Source organism: Astyanax mexicanus, chromosome 20 (genome assembly GCF_023375975.1).
Source record: "Astyanax mexicanus isolate ESR-SI-001 chromosome 20, AstMex3_surface, whole genome shotgun sequence".
NCBI lineage: Eukaryota > Metazoa > Chordata > Actinopteri > Characiformes > Acestrorhamphidae > Astyanax > Astyanax mexicanus.
The window spans coordinates 8,151,950-8,166,357 of record NC_064427.1 but is presented as its reverse complement, the minus strand read 5'-3'; the positions used below and the strand labels follow the sequence as shown (position 1 = coordinate 8,166,357).

The 14,408-nt window shown below is 38.9% G+C and overlaps 1 protein-coding gene across 1 annotated transcript in view; it reads left to right on the top strand.

Annotated features, from left to right (window-relative positions):
- pcdh1a (protocadherin 1a) overlaps window positions 1–9,539 on the top strand; it is a 200,899-nt gene extending 191,360 nt beyond the window's left edge. The window contains exon 5 of the mRNA XM_007233812.4: window positions 1,273–9,539. Coding sequence (XP_007233874.3) covers window positions 1,273–1,649 — 377 coding nt within the window. The 3' untranslated portion in view covers window positions 1,650–9,539. The remainder of the gene's footprint in view (window positions 1–1,272) is intronic.
- Window positions 9,540–14,408: the final 4,869 nt, after the last annotated feature.

Sequence of the window (14,408 nt, the reverse complement as noted above, 5' to 3'; positions counted from 1 at the left end):
GCTTCTTACCTGTGAAGTAAGTGTTTATTAGCTCAGTAAAACACTAACTTAGCATTACAATAAATACAAACAGCTATTTTACAAAAAGCAAAAAGAGTTTTACAGCCCTGTTTTCCTTAAAACATCAACTAATCCCTCCTGATCTGAGTTAATTAGTTAAAAATGAGAATTCCTTGTTACATTTTACTGTATGTGTGTTTATTTGCACCTGTTTAAATCGTATGTGGGGCTCACTCATATTGCTGAGATAAATAGATTAGTGTAATTTGCTTTGGTGCCTAAAAAAAAAGAATATATATATATATATATAAAATTACACTTTGGAGACGTTTTAGATGCAAATGTGTCGTGTTCTTCAATATGGAGAGATAAAAATATTCCTGGTCATAAATAGCATGTTACTCCATAGGAAAAAGGTTATATTTAATCATATATTATGTTAACAAGAGCACTTGAAAGAATTGCTGCAAGCTTTGGAAACACACTTTTTTTTTTTTTTTACGCACTTAATGCATCTCATCAAACGCTGCGAAGGCAAATGACAACCGTTTTATCGAATGACTCATATAAATTTATATTAACCCATTTAAAATAAGCTTCCTTCACAGTTTTAGAGATCTGCGGCCCTTATGTGGCTTCGGTCTGTGAATTTATAGTGTATGGCTTTACAATTTGGAAGCTGTTAATATAGAGAGAGGTTGAGTCGTAATTGGAATTGAAATAAGAAGCGGTATTCATGAGGTGTCATGACGCATCGGGACACTTTTTTAGTCCGGCAACACTGGCCATTCCGTGGACACACCCCCATCTCTGTAGACACACCCTCAGAGATGCCTTATTACATTACGTTACTTTACATTATTTTGCACTAGTAGTTTTTTGCACAATCTTGCACTGCTTAATTTAAATGATCTATCTATCTATCTATCTATCTATCTATCTATCTTAATGCATTTCATCAAATGCTGCGAAGGCAAATGGCAACCGTTTTATCGAATAAATTTATATTAACCCATTTAAAATAAGCTTCCTTCACAGTTTTAGAGATCCATGGCCCTTATGTGGCTTCAGTCTATGAATTTATAGTCTATGGCTTTACAATTTGCAAGCTGTTAAAATATAAAGAGGTTGAATCGTGATTGAAATTGAAATAATAAGTTTCACAGTTTTATAGATATACAGACTGTACTTTTATACTTTATATTGTATTATATTTTTATAAGTATCTATCAGTGATAATCACATAATTCATTTTTCTTTTTAACCCCACAGATATCCGTTCCCTGCCCGACGTCGCCATGACGGGGAACTGCAGCCAGGAGTGCAGCGAGCTGGGCCACTCGGACGCCTGCTGGATGCCGGGGCAGCCGTCGCCCGTGCGGAAGAGCCGCAACCCGCCCAAGCTCTCCACCTTCGTGCCTTACCAGGAGAGAGGAAGCCTGGGCCGGCTGGCCAACGGCAGCGCCCCACGGCTCGTTGCAGACGAGTCCCGGCCTCGCCTGCCCCCCTCCCGCAGTGCCTACTCCAGCAGTGACCATGTCTCCAGTGACCACGCCCCACTGGAGGAGGTGCCACTGAGCGTCACCTCTGAATTCCCGCCCACCAGCCCCCCCTCCAACCACACCTCCAAAAGGGAAATTTACCTGTGAGCCCACGCATGGTCTGATTATCGATTTGATTGACACACAGCGAGTAGAATTCACGGAAAAGTCACTGGAAGTCAATGAAAGTCAATGGAAGTCATGGGAAGTCACTGGAAGTACAAGCAACATCCACGGAGAACCATCGTGACTGGGGCGGAACGCCACTTAACTAGCGAATAGAATCCATTCGGCTATTCGTGACACGAGAAAAAAATGTGATAAGAGTTGTACATTTATTTATATTTCTATTTATTTATTCACCCATGAATCACATCCATCTATTTATTACTTTGATCAGCTTTTTTTATTTTATTATTTTTTACGTTACTTGAAATGCATTTTTTTTTTTTTTTTTTGCGTTTTTACATCACGAATCACGGTTTTAACAAAGCAAAAAGACAAAAAAAACAAAAAAAAAAACAAAGAAACAAATCAAGTAAAACAAACAACAGCTTCGACGTGACTGGCTTTAGCTTCGTTTAGCCTGTGGAATGTTTACTGGATCTTTTAAACAGTGTGACCTGTGCTGTAGTGCCATAAGCCGGAAGCTTCTTCTTCTAGAGTCTCCGCCTCTTGTGTATCGGATCTCCTCCTCCTCCTCCTCCTCCTCCTTCAGACGGAGCGGTCTTAGTACATGTACAGTGATGTAAATACATTTCTATGGGGGTTGTACATAATAAATATCAGACTGCCAGACTCGAGCTGAGATCAGCGGCAGCGACAGCGACAGTTACAAAAAAGAAACACTGCTTCGTGACATTACTGAACCAGCCTGTGGAAGATACTGTACGTCCATGATGATGGTGATAGTGGTGGTGGTGGTGCTGATAGTGCTGGTGGTGCTTCAGAAGATGGAGGGATGGAGAAAACCTCCACATGAACTCTCACACGCTCTCACGCGCTCTCACACGCTCTCACACCCTCGCGGACTTCGAGTCTCGGATCTGATCTGTACATGCAGCAGTGTGACCTGCAGTGAGTCCTGCTGTCGCTTAGTGGTGAGGAAATGTTGCTGTGTTCCAATTGTGTACGTTCAGAGTGTGCGATCTGTGTCATATCAAAAAAAGAAACAACAACATGTACATTTATTTATTTTATTATTTAATGTATTTTATTTAAGTTACGTAAAGTTATGAATGTGCCATGATTGGTAGATTGAAAGAAATGTTGTAAAAAAAAAAACAAAAAAAAAAAAACTTGTCTTTATTACTTTAACATAATGGTATACATTGCATACATTATTACATACATTATTGCCCTCAATGAATGCATTTAATCAGATTCTCACAGAAAATGCACCAGTAGAAAACTCCAATAGAAATACAAACAGAATTCTCTGGCCAGTAGGGATAGGCACACTTTAATGCCTAATAGGATGAATTATTGACAAAAAATACATAATAAATAAATAAAATAACGCACCAATTTGCTTTTTTTTTTTTTTGAATTAAATCAAATTTAAACCGACAAAAATATAAAAAAAAAACACTTAACAATGATGAGTTTCTTCGATTTTACCAAATTGAAAGATGGATGATCACAAGCCATCAAGCCAAGCTGAACTGCTTGAATTTTTGCACCAGGAATAAAGGCATAAAGTCATCCAAAAGCAGTGTGTAAGACTGGAGGAGGAGAACATGATGCCAAGATGCATGAAAACTGTGATTAAAAACCAGGGTTATTCCAACAAATATTGATTTCTGAACTTAAAACTTAAAACTTTATGAATATGAACTTTTGCTTTTTCTTTGCATTATTTGAGGTCTGAAAGATCTGCATCTTTTTTTGTTGTTATTTCAGACTTTTTTCTCATTTTCTGCAAATAAATGCTCTAAATGATAATACAGTATTTATATTTGAAATTTGAGAGAAATGTTGTCTGTAGTTTATAGAATAAAACAACAATGTTCATTTTACTCAAAAAATATGCATATAAATAGCAAAATCAGAGAAACTGATTTAGTAACTTAAGTGGTCTTTTATTTTTTTTCCCAGAGCTGTATATGTAAGTGATTACACTATTTAAGGTAAAATATTCCCAATTATTAGTGAAAACTCTTTAAAAAAACACAACAATATACAATATGACATATTATTGGGTCTTGGAGGTTTACAGTTTCAAGAACCTGCATGACATCCAGAAGCAAAACTGCCCACTTATGTTGCAGTAGTGCCTGTAGATCTTGCATCACTCGTTGCAGGTTGCATCACTACTTGGGGTGCCAGATTGTTATACACCTTAGCACTCCCCAGACCATTTACAGCACTCGGAACAATGTGTAGCAATCTAAATCCTCTCTCACCAAGAGGTACACTACCCAAAATTAGCCTCAGAGAGCCTTTTATATATATATATATATATATATATATATATATAGGGCACTCTCTTGTGGTCACACATAGAAATGAGTATATACACCTGTAATACACCTGTAATCATTTACATACAGTATCTGCCTGAGAAACATCCTTACAGCAGTCTGCGGTGCGTTATTTATTTATTTATTTATTTATTTATTTATTTATTTATTTTAGTTAAATTAAATTTATTTATTCATTTACATTTTGTCAATGATATGACAAAATGACTAATCTTACCACTACTGTATGTTGAGTGGAGTTAATTGAAATCAAAACATCGTATAAAATCATGATCATGACAGCAGAAACAATCAGAAAAAAATGCTTACTGTTGCTATGGCAACAGCGATAATGTCTCAAGAGTTGAGAAAAGAGCAGTAGGTTAATACAATATTATATTATACTGTTTTGTGTACTAATTTATTGTTATTTTTTATCATTCTTCTTCAGATCAGCACACATCTCATATATATATATATATATATATATATATATATTTCATAGTAATAGTAGAAGTGTGTGTTATATACAGTTGGGACACAGCATATGTGGGTGTGTGAGTGTGTGTCAGTGTGATCTGTAAAAGTGTGTGTTCAGAAGTATAGAAGTATAGACACCCACCACAGTTGTCACAGGTGCTACGGGACAGCAGGCCTGTTTATGTGTGTGTGTGTGTGTGAGGAAGTGTGTGTGTTTGTATGTGTGTGTATGCGTGAACGAGTGTGTGTTAGGTTACACAACACCAGAAAACTAATGTATAGTATCTGTGTGTGTGTGTGTGTGTGTGTGTGTGTTCAGCCACAAGCGAAGCTCCACACATTGCCGCTTGTGTGGCGCTACCAGCACACAATCACACGTAGCCGTTCTCTCCGCGCATGCGCCTGCTAGCGTGCACGGCTATCGACCCGCCGTTGGGTGTGTGTTTGGCACTGTGAACCCTTTCCTCCTTGGCGGACCTCACCCGGCGCAGTGGCTTAACTCGGTGTGCGGCAGGCTAAGCCTCTCTCTCGCTGAGCGGCGGACCTGCTGTTCCTTTAGAACGAGGCTGAGCCCGAAAGGCATTTCTTTCGGAATAGCGCTTTCGCCCGAGATTGGCGCGCAACCCCCTGTTGCGCTATCAGAAGAGTTTCCGAAAGGAGCGGCCGGACCTTCTGCGGATCCACCCCTGTTGTGCGTAGCCTGAGGTGTCTCCACAAAGTCACGACCGCGGCTGATTCCTGCAGAACCTTCTGGAACACTTCAGGATCAATTCAGTGGTCCTCTGTAGCTCATCAACAGATGCTAAATTCAGCTAGAAGCTAGTTAGACGTTAGCTGTTAGTCGTTAGCTGTTGTTGGTCGTTATTAGCTGTTTACTTGCTGGAGAATTTAGCTGACTACTGATGATCTATGATCTAGCTGAACGAATATATAATATATTGGTGGCTAAGTCACTGCCCTACAATCAACAACAACAACAACAACAAAACAAAACAAAAAAACAGTACTTGGTTAGTAGGACGTTTTTTTGAACATTACAATTCTTGATAACATTCTCGATACATGTCAATAAGTATTCTCGATAGTCTCAGAAAGTTTTAATGTAACCTTTTTTTTCTAAATATTCAGATAATGTCAATGCAATAATGTCAATGTCTACGGATCCCCTGAAGGGACATGGTGTATTTTTTATTTCAGTGTGGAATGTTTCAGCTAAGTAGCTAAAGGCTAAAGGTAGCTTTGTAGCTTTAAGCCCAGAGCTAGCGATAGCCAGCTAACGCTTATTAGACGTGCACAGGGCAGGAGGTATCATCTAGTAGAAAAATAATATAATATATAATATAAAATATATAATATCTAAATAATATATTGATAACTGGACGGAGGATTGCATCGTATGTGCACAGCACAACGTAGCTGTCTGTGAAGTCAGGTACAGACAAGTGAATATACTAAGGGGAGAGCACCACATATTGAGTCATGCTCACCACTTAGTATGTGGTGCTCACCCCTTAGTATTTGGTGCTTACCACTTCTTTTTTTTTTCACACTGGTCCACCAGCAGGGTCAAGCTTGGTAATACTAGTTATCTTCAGGTTTATCAAGTTTGAAGGCCAACTAAACCATTAACCTCTTGAGACCCTGCGTCCTCATATGGGGACGTTACATTTCTTTATCACTTTCTTTTTCAAAAACAAAGTATAGTTTTTTATGTTCAAAAGGTCCTTCTAATCTACTAATCCCCCCAAAAAAAACACAATTAATGACATTATGACACCAAATTCTTCATTCTCCTTAATTCTAAACACCTTTGTGAAGAAACTATGGTTTTTAAATTAGTCAAAACTTTTTTTTCCCTTCTAGGTACAATGAACAATTAAGAAGCTACACTCATTTTATTAAAAAATAAAAAATAAAGACAGGTTGGGCATTAACAGCAATTCAGGTCAATCTTTGTCTTGGGGTTTCCAATCACCTCCATTTTACTGTGTAATAAATGATACAGGATGAGAAACTAGAGAAGAGACTGAAGGTGTTCCTCAGGGCTCAGTATTAGGTCCCATTGTGTTTTATATAATTGCTGTTACACACAAACAATAACAACAACAATAACAAAACGTTACCTCCTTTTTTTTTTGCACTCCAGGTTTACATTGTGTCAAAACTTTCAGATTTTATGATAAATGGACCAATACAAATTCTCATTTTTTTTAAACATTGGCTTGCATGGACCTCCATTGAAGCGTAATGTTTTTTGTTCCATATTTAAGGGAATTTGAAGCACCAGAAATAGAAAAAAAGTAGTTCCTCTATTTAAATCCATTGCTATTCAGTTGACCATCTAATGAGCATCTACAGGGGACCACTGAAATGCTGAAAGTGTCTTCTTCTACTTCTTCTTCTTCTTCTTCTTCTTCTTCTTCTCCTCCTCACTGTCCTACTTAACGTGGTCATCGCGGCCACGCCCCCCTCTGGTTCCGAAAGCCGTACAGGAGCGAGGGACCCTCTCTTTCGATGCCTTAAAAGCGGTTGTATTTAACAATCATTAGCGAAGAATTATGGATAGATCGATAATCCCGTCTTGCCTCGCGACGAGCATGTTAGACATTGCATGTCCTTCACCCGACGTCGGTTAGGAGATCAGAAAATCTCTCATTTATTTACGATCCTTCTGCGTTCGTCCGTCGACGGCCATTGTGTCCACTGACTTGGCGTAAAGCTCGGCTCTGGTAGTTGGTAGTTAGCCTGGCGATAGCTTGGCCTGGCCGTGTTTGCTGAGGTGTTTCTCATTTTTCTTCTTCTTTTTTTTTTTTTTTTTTTCCTCGGTGTGGCCTCCAGGTGTGTCACAGCTATGACACGACTCTGTTCACGGAGCTAATGTGTGGCTGTTTGGCTCTGAGCGGAACTGAGCAGATCTAATAGCACGAGTAATCAGCACGGGCACCTCTATTGGCCAGCGGCGCCCTGGCGTCGCACATTACGGCCGGGCTATCTCCATCACTCTGCTGCTCACACTGTATGTATCTATATACAGCACCTAGCCTCTTAGCCACTGCCTGACCTGAGGCATGTGCGCGGCGTGTACGTGAGCGGCATGAGCGGCGTGAGCTGCGTGAGTGTGGATGGGTGTTGGGTGGGTGTTGGAGTAGCCGCAGTGGCCATTTTCACTAATTAGAGCGAGTAATGAAACATGATGCCCGCAGAAAGCGAGCTGATTAGTCGCTGGGAGGTGATGCTTTTTTTTTTATTTATTTATTTTTTTAATTAATTAATTTATTTATTTTTAAAATTGACTTCTTTGGTGGCAGCAGAGCAGCACTGGCATTGAGGCTCTAGAGGCAGCAGCAGTGGTATCGGCTTCTTCTTCTTCTTGTTTTTTATCTCTTTATCTTCTTCTTCGCTGCCTTTTTTTCCCCTTTTTTCCCTTTTCCTTCTTTTTTTTTTTTTTCTCTTACCTCGCAGGCGCCCCCTTCAGCGCCCGGCGGAGAACAATAATAATTAAAGCAGAAACATATGGAAACGGCTGGACACGATTGTGATTAAATAAGGCGAATGATTAGCCCGCCTTGAGGAGTAAAAAAAAAAAAAAAAGCACATTATGCTGTTTTCAGAGCCATTTAGCGACTGTGATAGGGGGGGAATGGGATTAAAAAATATATATATAAAAAAAAAAGGAATAAAAAATTCCAGGGAGACTCGTGATCCGGGGTAATTAGCGCTCCTCGCTTCTCGCCCTCCCTTAAACTCTTCGCTCGTCTCTGGCCGCGGCTAAGCGCCAGTTCGCTGACCCGGACTTAACTCAGTTAAGGACAGAGGCGGAGAGATGAGATGACCGCCGCGCCCGCCGTGCCGTGCTGTGCCATGCCGTTCACTCTTCGCTCGCTTTGCTAGGTTTAACCTGTTCCAACTTCTCCTACCGAAGCAGGGTTTGACCCCACTACACTGTAATCCCAGCCTGTGTCAAAAAGAAAAGAAAAAAAAAAAAGGAAAAACGAAAAAAAAAAGAAGCGCTTCAGAGCCGAATGGAAGGATTTGAGTCGCCTCTTTTATTCTTTTCTTTTCTTTTTTTTTTTTTTTAGTCTTTAAACAACATGGCTGGTTAAGAGTTTTTTGACTCTTGTTTCTCGACTCTGGGAACCGGGGATCCGGGGACGAGTCGCTCGACGCCGTTTCTGAATCGCTAGCTTTGATTCTCAAAGGGCAGAATGTGAAAAATAAAAAATAGAAAGAAAGAACGAAAGAAAGAGACTTTTCAATTTTCCACTCGTTGTCGTTTTTTAAAAACTGGTGTTTAGCTGTGTGCTCTCTTGCTGTTTTTGGTGTCTCTAGCTGAGGACTGACTGATGGGTGTGATAAAGAAGACCACGGTGAGAGAGGAACATCTTCTTTTTTGACTCCAGGCCGTTTTTTCCCGTATCAAAGAGTTCAAAAGTGGTCTGTCGCGTATTTTTTGATTTCTTGGTCTTTTTTCGTGGCTAGCATCTCTAGAAGGTGTGTCTTTTTTGTACATAGACCTCTCTCTCTCTCTCCACCCGACACAACCCAACTTCACTCAAATCCTAACCCCTCCCCCTCCCTCCCTTCCTTCACATCCTCATCCAATCCAATCCCACCCCACCCAACCCCGCCCAACCCAACCCAATCCCACATATGTGTGCTGTCAGGCAGGTGACAACAACAATGACGAGTTTAGCATGAATTCCAAAGATAATTGGTAGAAATTGTTTACTGTTCTTGCCGATGATGATAATGATGATGATGATGATGATATTGGTGGTAGTGGTCCAGAATCTTAAATCTTTTCTAGTTTTCTCTTTTCTATTTTGTTTCTTTTCTTTTTTGTTTCTTACTTCCCTCGGAAAAAAAAAAAACAAAAAAAAAAACTATTAAAAAAAATGTGAAAAAAAAAGAAATACTTCACAGAAATACAGGAAAAAGTCCGTCACTGCACAGCCCCATCATCACTATTCACCTAAAACCTAAAGACGGCTGCCTTGAAAGTATGTCTTTTTGCAGGAGAGTTGAAAATAAAGTAAATTAAAAAAAAAAAAAAAAACTACTGAAAATAAAAAAACGAACAAAAAAAATAAAAGAAAACATTGTTATCCTTAATTGTTGGTTATATTTATATAGGAGAAAAATTGCTTGTGATGCCCTGTTTTTTGTACAGTTTTATGTACATGCAAGTGAAGCTTTTTAAAAATCTTGCGAAACAAAAAGCCGTTGGCATATTAACAATTGTAAAGTGTTTCTTGAGATGTGCACATCTTGCCTTTGGTTGGATTGATCTTTGGCTGAAGTCGGTGTGAATGTGGCCATTCTATGCCTGCACCGTAATCATCACTGGCTCCCGTTCATGAGGGCTTTTATCCAGTTGTTTAGTTTTTTTTTTTATTTTACTATGATTTCTTTCATTTTTATTCTATTTTTTATTTTTATTTTTACGTTTATCGTGAACAGTGGGTTGTCCGCTCCTCCTCCCGCTCCTCCTCCTCTTCCTCCTCCTGTTCGTTTGGTTCCCACGTGTTCTGTTTCATTCTTGTTTCCGCATGTTGAGAATATACTCCTTGTAATAAGTCCTCCTTGAGAAAAACGTTTGTAATAAAATGAGTGAAAAAAAAAAAGTTATTGTGCATGGATGTTTCTTACTGACTTTTGATTTTTTTTTTTCTCTATGACACTTTGCCTTTAAGATGGAAAGTCAGGATGTTAAATTTAGTGTTTTTTCATTAATAAAAAACTGCAGTTTTATGAGGAAGAGTCACCTGGAATAACTTCACTTCTCAGTTAACAGCTGTGCTGAACTTATCAAGAGTTAATTAAACTTGAATTTCTTGTCTCTTAATGTGTTTGAGAGCATCAGTTGTAACGGTGTGAAGAGGTAGAGTTACAGGTATCCAGTGAATATCCCTATTTGAGTAATGCTCTAATCCATATTATGCCAAGAAGTACTCAACTAAGTAAAGAAAAAAATATATATTTTTTACTTTAAGATGTTATGATGAAACTGGCGCTCATCAGGACCACTCCAGGAAAAAAATAAAAAAAGCTTACGAGTTACATCAGTTGCATCAGAGTTACCAGCCACAGAAATCACTCAACTTAACAGCAATGTAAACAATGTAAACTGGTGCTGTATTTAAATCACCTTTTTTTTTACTTGTATACCAATCAGCCAATCCAACGTCACCAATAAAGGGGTGGGACAACCATATTAGGCAGCAAATGGACATGGAGTGGAACTGGTCCATTCTTTTTGATCTTAAGAATCGTATTCTATGTTCAGGTTGCCAGCCCAAATCTGATTACTGGATTATATCTAGATTGTATCCAGATTGATTTTGCTAGTCTGAACAGCTGGAATCTGTGTAAAAAAAAAAAACGATTTTAGCAAATTGGATCCAAATTGACATTACTGACGTTGACCTGGTTACCAAGGCAGCCCATGCAGGTAGGTTTGTGATGTCTGGACATACTACAAATCTGATCTGATCAATTGCAAATAGCAATCAGTCATGCACAGTTGCAAGTGCAGTCAGTCATCTCAATTGATCTGGTTTGAGATACAAATCCAAATTGCCTGCAGTCTGAACTGTTTGGACCTGGACAAATGTTGATGGCTCGATAAACCAGATCAAGTCAGAACATTGTTAAAACATCAGGCAGAACTTTTCACTATACAGTTTACAGTGCTTCCTCTACACTGTAAAACCTGATAAGTTGACTAAACTCTGATTACCTAATACATTTTAAGTTCATGTAATATAATTTAGGTACAGTGAACTTAACAAATACATATACATATATATTTAAAATTAATATTTTCCTGAACTTGTATTTAGTCTTCTTTCTGGTTTCATTCAACTATTTTTTTAAATACTCAAAGAAAACTAGATGAAAGAAAACAGTAAAAAAAAAAATAAAAGTACTGAGAGCACAGCGAGAACACAGAGTTACTATAGCAGCTCAGTAAATGATGCTTGTTCTTACAGCTACAACACAGAGGCCAAGTATTTAATCATAATATGTGATCTACAAGTTTTCCTAAGGTAGCCCTGGATGAATCACTACACACTGATGGTGAGTGTTAGTCAGAAACTGTTGGACACACCCAGTATGCAAATAGATTGTGACAGAAGCCAATGGAAAAGAAGCTGTTATTGGCAACAGACTAAACTCAGTTATTATAAGTTGGTTCAACTCAAATATCTCTGTTTAAGTGTATCAAATCAAATCAAATTTATTTGTATAGCGCTTTTTACAACAGGTGTTGGCACAAAGCAGCTTTACAGAAACATGATTACAGGACAAAGAATCAGGCAAAACATTAAACATAGAATATACATAATACAGAACCCCCAGTGAGCGCGGAGGCAAGGAAAAACTCCCTCAGAGCTGCAGGAGGAGGAAGAAACCTTGGGAGGACCAAGACTCACATTAAAGGGGGGACCATCCTACCACTGTATATGTGCCCACACATGTTTGAGTATTGAAATAGTTGAGTATTGTTTAGAAATCTCCAATTTTATGTAAAACAGACTTATTATTTGAGTTCAAACAATTCCTGGGTTTACAGTGTACCTACCAAAAGTGAACTTATAATGGGAAACCACTGAACCAGCGACAAGATCGTGGGCGCCTCAGGCTCATTGGCTGATGAGATCAATATATATATATATATATATATATATATAGGCGCCTACTCACAACTTACTGAACTTACAGGATCTGTGTGTCAGTTATAACAGGACATCTTCAGACGTCTTGTGGAGGTACACAAGTTTGGACTCCTGTACATGCCAGTACAGACTTCGTAAGTTTGGTTCACCAGTTCACCATACTTGGAGACATCACCCACTCAGAGGAGCGGAAAGCACATTTTCACATAGCCACTTTTTTAAACAAATAAACCACATACAGCTCTTTAATTTTACCAAATTAAAAAACTCTGGAATATAATTAAGAGGAAGATGGATGATCACAAGCCATCAAACCAAGCTGAACTGCTTGAATTTTTGCACCAGGAGTAAAGCAGCATAAAGTTATCCAAAAGCAGTGTGTAAGACTGGTGGAGGAGAACATGATGCCAAGATGCATGAAAACTGTGATTAAAAAACCAGGGTTATTCCACCAAATATTGATTTCTGAACTCTTAGAACTTTTTATGAATTTAAACTTGTTTTATTTGCATTATTTGAGGTCTGGAAGCTCTGCATCTTTTTTTTCTGTTATTTTAACCATTTCTCATTTTCTGCAAACAAAAAACATTTTTATTTGGAATTTGGGAGAAATGTTGTCCGTAGTTTATAGAATAATTTACCCAAAGTTCTGGAGATCACCAAGATGCACCATTTTCGACCAGTCTCTATCTTATTATTGAATCATTAACACTGACTTTAACTGAGACAAGTGAGACCTGCAGCTCTTTAGATGTTATTCTTGGTTCTTTTGTGACCTCATGGATGAGTTGTCCATGCCCTTTTGGAATAATTTCAGTTGGCCGGTCACTCCTGGGAAGGTTCACCAGCATTCCATGAATATTATAAGTTTAGTATAAGTCCCACTTTGGTTCACTGGAGTTCCAAAACTTTAGAAACCACTTTGTAACCTTTTCCAGACTGACAGACGATCAATGAGTTTTTGTTATCTTATCTGTTCTTGAATTCTTCAAATATATATGCGGCATAATGCGCTGCTTTTCAAGATCTTTTAGTTGCTTCATGTTGTCAGACTCTAAATTAAGTGATTTCTTGATTCTACTGGTTAGTAGTGAAATTGAACTTAGCTTTCAAAAAAGTGTGATTAATCACAGTTCATTTTTTTAAGGGGGTCAAACACTTTTTCACATTGGTTTTATATTGGTTTGGATAGTTTTTTGCTCCTTTAATAAATATAATATAAATATAATTCAATAAAAAATATCTAGATAGATACAAAATTATGTATATATATACCAATCAGCCAATCCAACGTCACCAATAAAGGGGTGGGATCTACATATTAGGCAGCAAATGGACATGGAGTAAAAATAGATTTTTTTATGTACTCAGGTTATCATTGTCTGATATTACAGTTAAAGAGCAAAGACAATAGAAATCTGTAGGGGGAAAATACTTATTCACGCCACTTCCACGTACATTTAGAGGGTAAAGTCTTTTCGGGTCTTCTTTTCGGGCTGCTGCCAGTAGTGGAAGATCATTGATTGGCTCAACTGGGAAGAGACAGGCATTCTGTTCTGCTTCCCCACCTTCTGGGATCAGGATCTTCACCTCCTGCATCTGGCTGCCAGTGTGTTCGCCAATCCGCCACTCAACCTCCTTCGGCTCTTCAAGAGGGTCCCTTCTGATTGGTAGAGTGTGGTCTTACTTTGGGCTTACTTCCACCAACAATAATGTGGTGTCACCGTGGTGCAGTAACAAGGCCAGGCCACACACACATACACACAAAAACATACCATAAAACCATGGGTCACAGACCACGCTTGGAGCTCCCCGGTGAACTTTTTAAGCTCCTTCATACTCGACACCACCACAGCATACAGTAAACAGGCTGTTTTTGAAGCTTCGGAGTGACTGCAACCTTTTGAAGCTTCAAAAAGTGATTACATACCTCAGCAAACTCTTTCAGCTCTTTCCTATGAAACGGGCTCTTTAATAAAACACATTGATCTGGCCAAGACCTGGCTATCCGAGCTCCTCGGCTAGACGTCATCGAGGTCTCGGAGAGGAGAGAAGGGGCTTCAGACACCTGAGAGACCTGCTTGAAGCTGAAGAGAATATTGAGTTTTCTGAGAGAAGTGTGCAGTTCTCGCGCCTGAGAGGAACCTGACACCATCTGTCCATCAATATTAATGCCTTCGGATGAAGGACTAACCTACCGACAGAGAGCCAAAGGAACCAGCTCCTTTTATACCTGCCCTCCTCCT